General features: G+C 46.3%; 1 protein-coding gene across 1 annotated transcript in view; it reads right to left on the reverse strand.

The window, feature by feature from the left end:
* Positions 1-1,794: 1,794 nt before the first annotated feature.
* LOC119455478 (protein FMC1 homolog) overlaps positions 1,795-12,945 on the reverse strand; it is a 30,270-nt gene continuing 19,119 nt past the window's right edge. The window contains exons 2-3 of the mRNA XM_037716888.2: positions 8,316-8,468; positions 1,795-2,085 (exon numbers count right to left, since the gene is read on the reverse strand). Coding sequence (XP_037572816.1) covers positions 1,978-2,085; positions 8,316-8,468 — 261 coding nt within the window. The 3' untranslated portion in view covers positions 1,795-1,977. The remainder of the gene's footprint in view (positions 2,086-8,315; positions 8,469-12,945) is intronic.

Genomic DNA, 12,945 nt, shown 5'->3' on the forward strand with positions numbered 1-12,945 from the left:
GTATTAGAATTTTTGCTAGGGAAGTCAAGCTTGTGGGAAGACGACGCTGTACGCAGGCGTTCGGCTTCGTTTGCCCTAAACTCAGGGTCGGCGGCTCTTTGCTAACGTTTCGCCTGGGCTTCGGAAACACGCTAGAATCGGCACGTCGACGACGAGCATTTTCCCGAGCGAGTTCGCGGTGCCGTTGCTCAAACGCAGCCTGCTCCTCGGCGGAATGCACCGCACGAGGCCTTCCCATCCGGGCGCCGAAACTGATCTGAGGCGAGGGAAACCCGACGGAGCACGCGCCAACCCCCTTTCATTCCCTTTCCCTCCCCACGATACACCAAACGACCCTGATTGGTCAGGCATGTCACGTGATCCGGCGCAGCTTTCCCCGCACATGCTCTACTCTGGGAAACAGCGGATTTTCTTTTTCCTTCTTTCTTGTCCCTGGCTCATACTCGCATATCCAATGCGGGTATGCACCACACGTGATTTCTTTCTTTCGCTCTCTTTTTTCCTTGACTTCTTGTCCCTGGCTCTTACCGCATATCCAAGGCGGGTTTGCACCACACGTAATTTTGTTATCGTTAATCGTGACGTAACTGACGAGCATGTGATGTTATTGATGTCATGACGTATCAGTCATGTTAGTCATACATTCGTACCCTTCCATGCCAAATTTGGTATATACGAAGTGAACGAGACGCAAGTTTTTGACAGGTTTTCAATGGGATTTTATTGTCACACCACCACCACCGCCACCCCCGACACTTGTGAGGCAATACAAGCTTTGCTTGAAAAACAGTGCTCACTTGATGCCCGTGTTGCCACGGATGCCTCGCTTCGCTCAAAGCAGAAGAACAACACCACTAAACAAATGCAAAAGCATGTAACTTGAACAGTTGCTAACTTCTAACAAGAACCCCAGGAATTTTCATACTTCTTGCGGCTGCAGTTCAGCTTATTACTTTATTTCAGGACCTTGTCAGCTGACAATGTAGCTCTCATCAATTTTCCACGAGCACTGTGGGGTTCACACGATCACGTGAGAGTCTCTATGAACATTAAGGATTCCCGAGTCAACATAAGCGTTTATGGAATTGAGTTAAGGGAATAGGAAAGTTACTGGAGTCATAAATGTTTCCTGCATGGGCACAATGATGTTCACTCAGCAGTTTTGTGTTGTTGTGCCGTAGGTAAAGTGGACAATGCTGGTCCCTGCAACAAGGCTTCAAATTTGCTTTAATATATCCCGCACCTCGCGTGCAATCCAACAATTTTTCCAGCGAAGCTGTCTCTGGCTAGGCCATGGCGTCCGCGCGGAACAACTATCGTCATCAGCAAATGCTTGAGCGTCGTCGTCTTCTTCCACAGCTGGCTCATTGGTGCCTCTCGCGCGAACGCGCTCGTGCCTCTGCTCCCGCGTTCGTCTTCCTCCATAGCTGGCTCCATTGCCGCTCATCATTCCAGGGGTAGAATTTCACTTCTCTTCAGTCGTCGTAATGAGGAAGCGGCGTTTACGGGGGTATGAGCTATTTCTTGGGGGGTATGAGCCATTCATTGTCTTACGTGACGGACAGATTTAATAACAGAGGTCATATGCGAATGGGTGTGCCTACCTATCGTTATGATGACCATCGATGAGGACAATAAATAAGTTCGTACGTTTGTTAAAAATTTTGTGTCATCTCTGTGTCGTGCGCTAAAAAGTTTCGCTTGTCATCCACCTTCACAGAGTGGAATGGCTGACGAATTTTTTCAATGTCAACTCAGAGAAGCCGACAACGAAGAGTGAGTCGTCACAACATGTTCAACAAGAAGGCTTTTATTCTAAATCTGCGCAGAAAACACCACCGCGAATACTTATATCTCAACAAGCTGCGTTCATCAAGCGGCCAACAGGTGGCGTTACCACTCAGTAACGACCTATATGTTCTGCTCTATAGTGCACTCTATTCCCTAGGCGCTCAAGACTACAGCCAGTGGTGTCAATTAGCGGTCTTGGCTGTTGTCGAAGGGTTTCGGTACGCTCAGCCCGACGAGGTGTGCAGACTCTTCGACGCTCCGCTCCCCACGAGCATGGTACTGCAGGTGAAGCGCCTGCAAGCAGATAAAAAGCAATAACCAATGTATATTTCATTTCATTTTCATTAGTGCGATGCATAAAACACAGGTGCAGTAAACACAAACAATCGGAGGTCCCGAAATAAGAACAGAAGTTATGAAGAGGATGCAAATGAATATTATTGCAATTGCGGCAAATTAACAGCAGCCGCTATCATCATCATCATCAGCCTATTTTTTTATATGTCGCTGCAGGACGGAGGCCTCGCCCTGTGATCTCCAATTGCCCCTGTCTTGCGCTAGCTGATTCCAACTTGCGCCTGCAAATTTCCTAACTTCGTCACCCAACATAGTTTTCTGCCGTCCTCGACTGCGCTTCCCTTCTCTTGGTACCCATTCTGTAACTCTAATGGTCCACTGGTTATCCATTATACGCATTACATGGCCTGCCCATCTCCATTTTCTTTCTCTTAATGTCAATTAGAATATCGGCTATCCCCGTTTGTTCTCTGATCCACACCGCTCTCTTCCTGTCTCTTAACGTTAGGCCTAACATTTTTCGTTCCATCACTCTTTGTGCAGTCCTTAACTTGTTCTCGAGCTTCTTTGTTAACCACCAAGCTTCTGCACCATACGTTAGCACTGGTAGAATGCAATGCTTGTACACTTTTATTTTCAACGACAGTGGTAAGCTCCCAGTCAGGATTTGGCAATGCCTGCCGTATGCACTCCAATCCAATTTTATTCTTCTGTAAATTTCTTTCTCGTGGCCAGTAACTGACCTAGATAAACGTACTCCTATACAGACTCTAGAGGCTGACTGGCGATCCTGAATTCTTGTTCCCTTGCCAGGCTATTGAACATTATCTTTGTCTTCTGCATATTCATCTTCAACCCTATTCTTACACTTTCTCGATAAAGGTCCTCAATCATTTGTTGCAATTAGTCCCCAGTGTTGCTGAACAGGACAATATCATTTGCAAACCGAAGGTTGCTGAGATATTTGCCGTTGATCCTCACTTCTAAGCCTTCCCAGTCTAAGAGCTTGAATACTTCCAAGAATGCAGTGAATAGCATTAGAGAGATTGTGTCTCCTTGCCTGACCCCTTTCTTGATAGGTAATTTTCTACTTTTCTTGTGGAGAACCAATGTAGCTGTGGAATCTTTGTAGATATTTCCCAAGATATTTACATATGCGTCCTGTACTCTTTGATTACGCAATGACTCTATGACTGCTGGAATCTCTACTGAATCAAATGCCTTTTCATAATCTATGAAAGCCATATAGAGGGGTTTATTGTACTCCGCAGATTTCTCGATTACCTGATTGATGACATGGATGTGATCCATTGTAGAATACCCCTTCCTGAAGCCAGCCTGTTCTCTTAGTTGAGTGAAGTCAAGTGTTCCGCTGATTCTATTGGAAATCATCTTGCTGAATATCTTATACAATACTAAAAGCAAGCTAATGGGCCTATAATTTTTCAACTCTCTAACGTCTTCCTTCTTATGGATTAGCATAATTTTAGCTGGACTGGGGATTTTCTTCTGTTTGTTTGACTGAACAATACGTGCAATGTGCGCAAGGGGCGCTGTGTGTCAGTTCGAAACTCCAGCGCTGGTTCCCTGTAGGGGCGTTGAAGTAATAAGCGCGGTGGCGGCACTGAAAATGTCAGCGGCGGCGCGCGTAGAACATTCTGGAAACGGCGGCAGCACGCTCGCAGCGCGTACACTCGCAGGTATATGTCGCCGCGTGGGCTCAGAGCTTCATTCCACATTGCTATGGATCCAACTAGACTTTCGCCTTCACAGTCGTAGAAAGCTCTAGCATCCCCCGTAATTTTTATCTTTAGCGTGTATTTAAAGGCCGACTGCAACGAAAGTTTGATTTCGCTACATTGGTCTTGGCAAAGCTGCAGTGCTGTCAATTGTCTTTCTTATTAAATTGGCACCCTTTAAATAGCAAATAAGCAAACGACGTGTGCACCTGGTGATTAGCGGTAATGACGTAAGTCCCGGAACATCGCTATCGAGATGTTTCAGCGCGGCGCTCGGAGGCTATACCCTATACCCAGAAGCCACGCGTTTCGAGTGAGGCGGCACTTTCGGTGAGCGGTAATGGCGGCGTGTTTTAAATACGAAGCACTTTAGGGGCGCGGGCTGTCGGCGTGTAATGTGATCTCATGTCGTGATCACACGAAAAAACAGGTACAAAACAAGTGCAGAATTGATCCAAACCGGTTCAAAATAAACTAACATGATTCAGAATAATGTAAAAGATAGGAATAATCAAGCATTAAGTGTATTTATTAGCAGAAACTCGTGAAAACCTTTTAATGGGATCTCATGTCGTCGTGGTGACGCGCAAAAACAGTTCTCAAAACAGGGTCAAAACAAGTGCAGAATTGATCAAAAACAGTTAAAAAAAAAACTACCATGATTCACAATAATTTAAGACATAGGAATACTTATGAATTAATCGATTTAACAGAAATTTGTAAAAATCGCTTCTAACTATCATCAGCAAAGGCTTTGGCTCGATATGCGTGTTGATTTGGTGACATGTGCGTGGCAGTTTCCCGCCAGTTGTGCTTTAGCACAGGTGTCAAAACGGATGATGGATTGCTAAACACAAGATAAAACACCACCGAATCACTGCTTCACACTTCCGCAGCTTTCACATTGAGTGGAACTGCAATACCACCGAGTTTACCAAGGCCACTGCCCCGGACCGGTACCAAATTTCATTAACTTGGTAAATAGCAAAATTGGCATAGTATGGAAAAAGTGTATGACAAACATAAATGATAGGTCATGACATGAATCTCTTGACATGCGTGTCATGTAGGCCTAAAATGATAATAACACAGCAAAAAAGATTAACACTAAAAAACAACTGAAATGGGTTCAGACGTGGACACTAAGTGAAGGAAACACTAAAGGCCAAACCACAGTACCTGTGGCCTGCGCGCGAAAGCTCGCGCCCAAGCAACTCACGCATGGTGAAGCACCGATCGTTCTGCACCATCTGTGCATGCAAGGCATGTGGGCGCGAGCTTTTGCGTGCCAGCACGCGTACATGTAGGTTGGCATTCAAGAATGATGGTAGAAGTCATAGTCATGAGCCATGACCAGCGAAAATGACAATGACTCAGCGAAAACATATTACCACTCGAAAATAACTGAAATGGGTTCGGACGTGGGTACTAAGTGAAGAAAACACTAAAGGATGGTGGTAGGAAGTCAGTCATGACAATGACTCAGTGAAAAAAATTAACACTAAAGAAACAACGGGATGGGTCCTGATGTGGTACTAAGTGAAGGAAAAAGCTAAAGGTTGATGGTCGAAGTTATAGCCATGAGCATGACTAAGGCTTTCGCCTTAAGGTATCTTAGGCATAGCAAAAGGGACTCCTGAGGACTCATGACTTGAATCTCATGATATGCGTGCCACGTAGGTCATGAAACAGCCGCCTAGTTCTTGGTGCTCCATCAGCTGCTATTCACAGCACGCCCGCGCGGGCGCTGTATCTTGAAAGCGATCTGCGATGTGGGTGAAGTACGCGCCCGCGCGAGCCTCATTTTCAAAGCGATCTGCAATGGGGACACAGTGCATGCGCTGAGCGCCGGTAACTTTGTATGTGCTGTGCTTTCGACGTTTAGTTCACGTTGAAGCGAGACGAGAGACAGCGCGAAGGTCAATTTGCTCGCTGCTGCTGGCGCGATTACTCACTCCTGCGTTTTCACACCGGGTTTCAGCGGTCATCTAGCAATATGTGCTCATGTTTACCTGCATGCGTGACACCGTGCTTGTCTATCTAATTAGTAAGTGAATGTTTACAACTTTACACGGCCTATAAAACTACTATCCTTGCTTTGTATAGGTCTCTACTAATTTGCTATCGCAATCACTGCTTCAACTTTTGGGTGGAACTGCGACTTTTTTTTCCATCCATTATCATTTCCATTAATTTATCATTTCTTTAATTCACTTAGTAAGTACAAATAATTTCCCTATGTTGTCCTTGGTGTCGTCGTTTGTTGGCTTCATATGGTATGATTAATAAAAATAGGGCTCCTCGGTTCCCTTTCTTCTCGTTCATTACATAACGAAGGTCTCGAATCCGGCCGGCAACAATCATGCCCTCAGGTAGCAGGTGTGGGTTTATTGACCAGTTGCCTTCACCCAAAAAGATCACGTACTCGTGACGCCTGCGGCAGAAAGGATGTTCATCCGCCGCCAAGGCTTGTGAGTGGTGGCGCTGGCTAACACTTCAAGGGTTAGTTCGAGTATAAAACATTAATACCCGAGAAAGTGGATGGGAAAACGGTGCCTTAGTAGCTCAATTGGTAAGAGCATCGCACGCGTAATGCAAAGATGTGGGATCATTCCCCACCTGCGGCAAGTTGTGTTTTAATCCATGTTCATTAATTTATAATTTTTTAAATTCACTTCGCAAGTAATATATTTACCCTATGTTTTCCTTGGTGTCGTTTGTTGGCTTTTTATGATATATATATATATATATATATATAGGTCAAACAATAAAAGCACACAGGAAAATATACAGCAATGAATATACCTTCACTTGGCCTCGGTTGGAGTGAAAGCCACTCCGCAGACGAAACGTCAGTTAAATCCTGGTATTTTTCCTGTCAGCTTCTATTCCCTGTTTCACTGCCGCATCTTGTGATGCAGCACTTGACTGATATATATATAAATATATATATATATATATATGAGCATGTGTGCCTGCGCGTGCACTATACTGGTCGTTGCGCTATGAGGGCGACGACCAGTATAACGTAAAGTCTCCAATGAAGGGAGACTTTACGCCTTGACAGAGGCTGATCTATATCTGCACAATCTGTGAAACAGTTTTTTACGCGGCCTAAAGGTTAGTTGCAGGCTGCCTTGAATTGTCGGGACTTAATTATTTTTACAGAACTTTGAACGCATTTTCTGAAACCCAGTGGGCCTCTTCGATTATCAGTTCTGGACTGCTTGAGACTGCTGTGCCGCATTCAATCTTGTTCGGACAGAAGCTCCACCAATTAGTCCCAGAGTTGTCAGAAGCTCCTTTGTTTTTTTCACGGACCGGAAGTTACAGACTGCCCCCGGACTGTTGGAGCGGTCAGCAGATGTTTTTTTCGGACAAGTGAAAGCATCTATAGCCGACGACGGCTGTCTGTACAAGATGCGCGCGGTGTGTGCTGCCATGTTAAGAAAGATGCCACGTGCTTCTGCCGTACTTTGCGCATTCGAGATGGCAAAAATATTGTGCACTCAGCTGTCACGTCTCTTACATCAGTGCTTTGTGTGCCATTATATGAGCTTTTCATGAGCCATGCAAGTCTGCAGGTTTAATCGTCGTGTTTTCTTTTTTTAAGAGAGAAGCACAGCAATCAGGCGTACATGCTTGCTTTCCTTGATGCGTTCGCGAAATCTGTCATGCTTATTACTGTACTAAACATGTGGATTTCTCCTTTCAAGTGAGTGACACTGGTGTGCGAGGGAGCATATCCTACTGCAAGTGTGGCTGCTTCTCGCCGGTGGCCGAGATGGTATTTAGTAGGAGCTTCATTGCTGTTCACATATGCTGATCTCTTCTGTAGCCAAGTTCGAGCGCTTGCTTTTTCATGTGCATGATTAGTAGACGGTGTACATGCGCTCTGTCCGAGACGCGCTTCGGGCCTGTCGTAGATGGTCTCACGAGCTTGAAGGCTATCGGCGGGCGCTTTCTGTGAAAACAGCGACGTGGTAAGACTGCGGTTTTACTTACGTTCGTATGGATTTACTTACGTTCATATGGTAATTGCACTGAAATCTTGCAGTCAATGATCGACCTAGCTTAATTACAGCGTTTAAGTGACACGAACAGCGAGGGCGCAACGTAAACTGCGCTTTGCGAACACGTCTTATGAGCGCTCATCTGCGATTCCGCTATGTAAACTTTATGGTTGTGTCGGCAACGTGGCCTCCGAGGCTGCAACATCTTGGATTCTAATTCACTAAGTAGTTGGGGTTAGCTACGAGCAGACGACAGCAGTCAGGAGAGTGACTTCAGGACACGGTCCTTTTGAGCAACACCTCGGACGGTCCCCGGCAGCTGGATCCCGTGACTGTGATGTGCCCTTCTGTCAGATCTAGTCAGACCAGAAGCCGCAGACGGTTCGCGGACACTCCCGGCCAGGATAAACCAATAGGCCCGGTGTATGACACATTTACAAGCATGCGAAGCTAAACGATGAGTGCGACTACACACTTTGGCCTTGCGCGAGCTCGCCAGGTAGGTGCAGTAGGTGTCCATCTTGGCCTGCAGCTCCTGGTGCGCGCGGCAGAGCCGCTTCTCGGTCGTCTGGTGCTTGCGGGCCTCCGACAGCAGGTACCTGGCAGCCAGGGTGCTGCGAACAGGTTTCTGCGACCAAAGAAACTTCGTACTATAGAACGTGTTGCTAGTATAGTTGGTTCATACGTGCATGTTTAAACAAGCGCACACCTTATACAGGACAAAATAAGGGAATTCGACTAAAAGGTGAAGCGCAATACACCGTACAAGAGGAGGGCGAGACAGACGAGACAAGCATTTGTCCTGTCTCGCCTTCCTTGGGTCCCGTTCATTGTGCTTAACAATACGTCGCTTTATGCATTGAAGCACTAAAGTAACTGGAACGCCAATGCAATTCTCCACAAAGTTTGGGAATCAATATCTCGAAACTGGTGTCATCCTGAGAATTCGTTTTAATTAGATCCGCCTTGAGAACTCCACGGCCAGAATACGTAAATTGCAATATGGGCCATATGATAATTAGTTAAAAACTAATTTGTCAATTTTTGTTAATTAGTCGATTATGCATTTCAATTTTTTGTGCAAGTGATGTCCGCCTCTTCGAGTAGACCAGCTCTAGAATTGTGCTATCTGCCACAGGCAACCTTTAAAAATTTTTTGAAAGCGTTCGCTGTAACACCCTGTATAGGTGCAAGACAGCACACCAAAAATTAGCAAAAAAATACGCACCGCAGTTCAAGGTACACAACAGCTGATTTGACGAAACAATAGACCACGCACGGGCATACTCTGGATGGGTTTCGATGTGAGATTGCTGACTAACTGCGGTGGTATGTGCAAGTGATGCTTAGAAAATTGTGTCGTCGTAAGTCTGGCTCCCCAGTCTTTCTCCACGTTTCAAGGCAATGCATTTGAAGCAAAAAACGACGCCCGCGAGTATCAGAAACCACGTGTTCTACTTCCTACGTGGTTCAATGCCTTTGACGCAGGCGCCACTAATCGTTACTACGTACCAAACAATCGCGAATGGGCCGGCAGCCATGCGGGCCTATTCCTACCCAAAAGGCACTGCACACAAGGCCCTGGAGAGCGGGAAAGGCGGCTTCAGAGGAGGTCGGCTTGCCGAGGCTAGCGGAATCACGTGACGCTCCCTCCTATAGTATTTTTCTTCATCCATGTTGCCGAGCGAGCATGTGTATTCCGGCGAAGAATCCATGCTTCTGCTGTGAGCGCATGCGGGAAACTTCTGCTTTGTTCAGCGTGCCATAGGAATTGTTCAACTTTCAGCCGCTGAAACAATGCCACCGCGGTGCCTATGTAGCGCTGTGGGGTGCCAGAGCGAACGGAGCAAGGAGTGCTCCATATCGCTCTTCAGGTTCCCCAAGGAGCCCATCAAGCGTAAGGCTTGGTGATGAAGGAGGGCAGGAAGGACTGGCGCTTATCTGACGCTTTTGTTTTGTTCTCGAATCACTTCACGCCAGACAGCTAAGATGACCATTTGCGCCTGCTCGCTGAGTTTGGGATACCCATGAATTTCGGGGCTGAGGATGCGGCCAGACACGATGCCAACCGTGTTCGCGCACCGACACATCTGGCAGGCAGTGCCCCCGGCCAAACGTCAGCCTTGCTATTTTTTAAGCATGAGATGCTTTTAGTTCCCGTTGTCGGCGACCTTCAAGTGACCTTTAGCCAAAAGCCAGAGCCGATATCCAGGCACTCAACCGGACTCAAACGAAAACATCAGAACCACAATAAAACGAGATCATCCAGGCAACGAGTCAAAACTTAACAAAATGCGGTCTCTGGTCCACAACCCTTTGCACATTACATACGCTAGTTACAGCCCTAACAAGTTACAAAAAATATTGCTTCCGATTTCTTCCTAATGTTTGTTCACAGTATCACTCAAGCTGGAACTTCTAGTACGCTGAAGTTTTATTTGTCATTTCGCATAGCGACGTTCAAAAGGCAGATACAGGGCACCATACACTTGATTGTCATCTTTTGGCGCTGAGACAGGGTTGCATGTGCTCTCTTCAGCTCCAGCGGTCTGTGAGCTGGCTGCACATTTGGAAGCGACCACTTCGTCGCGACAAGAAGAAAAATAGTGACAGAGAGCGCGCTGCACCGTTGGAAGAAAACATTTAAAAAGGCTCGATTTTCAATATTCCCCTCAATGTTGCCTAGTACCAAAGAACAGCGAAACACCATCAGAATTGGAGGACGCTTAAGCTTCGCATTTAAGAGTGGAACGTGATAGCATTGAAAGATTCCTGGCTGCTTATCAGGCTTTTTTTCTCGTACATTCAAGTTACAACCCGACGCTACCACGTCTGTAGGTTGTGGTTAAGGCCTACGTTACAATTTTTCTGACAGATTTTTACTTTGAGAAATTCAATTTTTGTTCACTAACGCCTTGCGCCCCGTGAAGTGCCCGCCCGGTCGGGATGGTTCGGGATGATGTGGTTTGGCATGATTATTTCCGCCAAATGCCGATGCTTACGTCGACACCGACGTCGGATTTTCTAATACACGAGGCCCTTAACGCTATCGCGTTAAAAAGCGGTTGAAGGCGGCAGCACCACCAGACAGCAAAATACGCTATACGGTAGCCATTTCATGCTTATATCTACTCTCCATTACGGGAGTGCTAGCATTTCTTTTTTACCGATGTTGGGTGCAAAAAGCAAGTTCAAGTAAAGCTTCAGCCGAAGTGTACATCGCGCAAAACCCTTATGCGCAGACACATTATACCGCACGCAACTACCAGAGGAAGAAGAAAGAAAAAAACTGGTGGGAACGCGCGGCAGATTAAGAAAATCATAGTTTTGTTGAGTATGGATCCGAGAGACATGCATGCTCCATGCATGCCAGCAAACAATCTATGCGCATAACAATTTGCATTGTGCAGAGTATATAGCGCCAGACTTCGTCTCCCGTGAACGACTGTCTAAGCAGCGCTGCACACATGAAATGTGATGAAATAAAGCTATATAAAAAAAAGAAAAAAAAAAGCTCCAGGACAATTTTCTGTGGCTATGAAGGGAAAGCTACATAGGCAAAGCGCCCGCACAAGTGAGAGCGCTTCTGAAGAAAGTCCCGCGTTTTAATCCACATGGGTTTAGGCTATAGGGAAGAGAAAGCACAAACACCTTATTAGCAACAGTTAAATAAGACAGTACACACTTGTTGTATAAGGCATCACTGCCGACTGCAGTGCCATTAGATGGCGCGTGCTTGGAGCCGGCCTGAAGAGGAAGATGAGGATGGCGAGCCTTGGAAGAGCAAGAGTGTTACCGTTGTGGTTCTTTGGACCATCTTGCGAATAGCCCTCACTGCAAAGCTAGGACACATAAGTGTCGTAAATGTGGAAAGATTGGCCATTTGGAAAAGGTCTGAAAGTCTCTCCGAAAGTATGAGAAAAAAGTTCAGCATGTCGCGGAAGACGACAAAGATACAGCTGACCCGGACGATCACTTAAGTGTCCGTCACATCTGGAGCCGCAAGAAGGGAATTTATGCCGTGTTGGAAATTGAAGGAATTACCGTATCATTCATGATTGACACTGGATCATCGGTTTCAATCCTAGCCGAAGAACTTTACCAACGCCATTTTGCTACTGCCTTTCCTCTGACATCAACATCCGTCCAGCTCCTCGATTATTCTAAGTCAGCAATTCCTATAAAAGGATGTTTCATTGCTCCAGCTACATTTCACGGCCGATGCACTTCTGTTCTTCCGTACATTGTGCCTGGAGGAACAACCATACTTGGTTTAAATGGTATCGCGGCTCTGGATATGAAGATTCAAGGATCGCCGCTCAGGTGTCTGCTAATGACACAAGAAACTCCTGTGCTGCCTCCTGAATTACGTTCCGAGTTCGAGCACTTGTTTGAAAAACAGCTAGGAACTGTCAAGGGTTTCACTCACAAAGTCAGAGTTCGAGCGTCTGTTCAACCAGTGGCCAGCAAGCTGAGACGACTACCACTCGTCATTCGTGAGCAAGTCTCGGCAGAAGTACAAAAATTAGAAGCTCAGGACATCATTGAGTGCGTCGACTCTTCAGAGTGGGTCTCACCAATTGTTGTAGCCAGAAAAAAGGATGGCTCGATTCGCATGTGCGTAGATTTACGAGAGCTAAAACAAAGCTATAGTGGTGGACAGTTTTCCCCTGCCACAAACTGAGGAACTTTTGAACAGCTTGGCTGGAGCACAGCGATTCTCCAAGCTAGATTTAGCTTCGGCATATCACCAGTTGCCACTAAGTCCAGAAAGTCGTGATCTTACGACGTTTATAACACACGACGGCCTATTCCGCTTCAAGAGGGTTTGCTTCGGACTGGCATCGGCACCGTCAGCGTTTCAGAAGATGATGCATATGACCCTCAAAGAATGCAAATGCGTGTTATTTTACATTGACGACATAATCGTGTACGGACGCTCCCGAGAGGATCACATGGTCAATTTGAGCGCGGTTTTGAAACGGCTCTCTGATGCTGGTCTCAGGCTCAATCATAAATGCGTTTTTGACGTTGCAGAGTTGACTTTCCTTGGCCATGTTGTCAGCGCCCAAGGGTTATTCCCACTGATGTCATCTATCGAGGCG

This window comes from Dermacentor silvarum, chromosome 6, assembly GCF_013339745.2.
Source record: "Dermacentor silvarum isolate Dsil-2018 chromosome 6, BIME_Dsil_1.4, whole genome shotgun sequence".
Lineage (NCBI taxonomy): Eukaryota > Metazoa > Arthropoda > Arachnida > Ixodida > Ixodidae > Dermacentor > Dermacentor silvarum.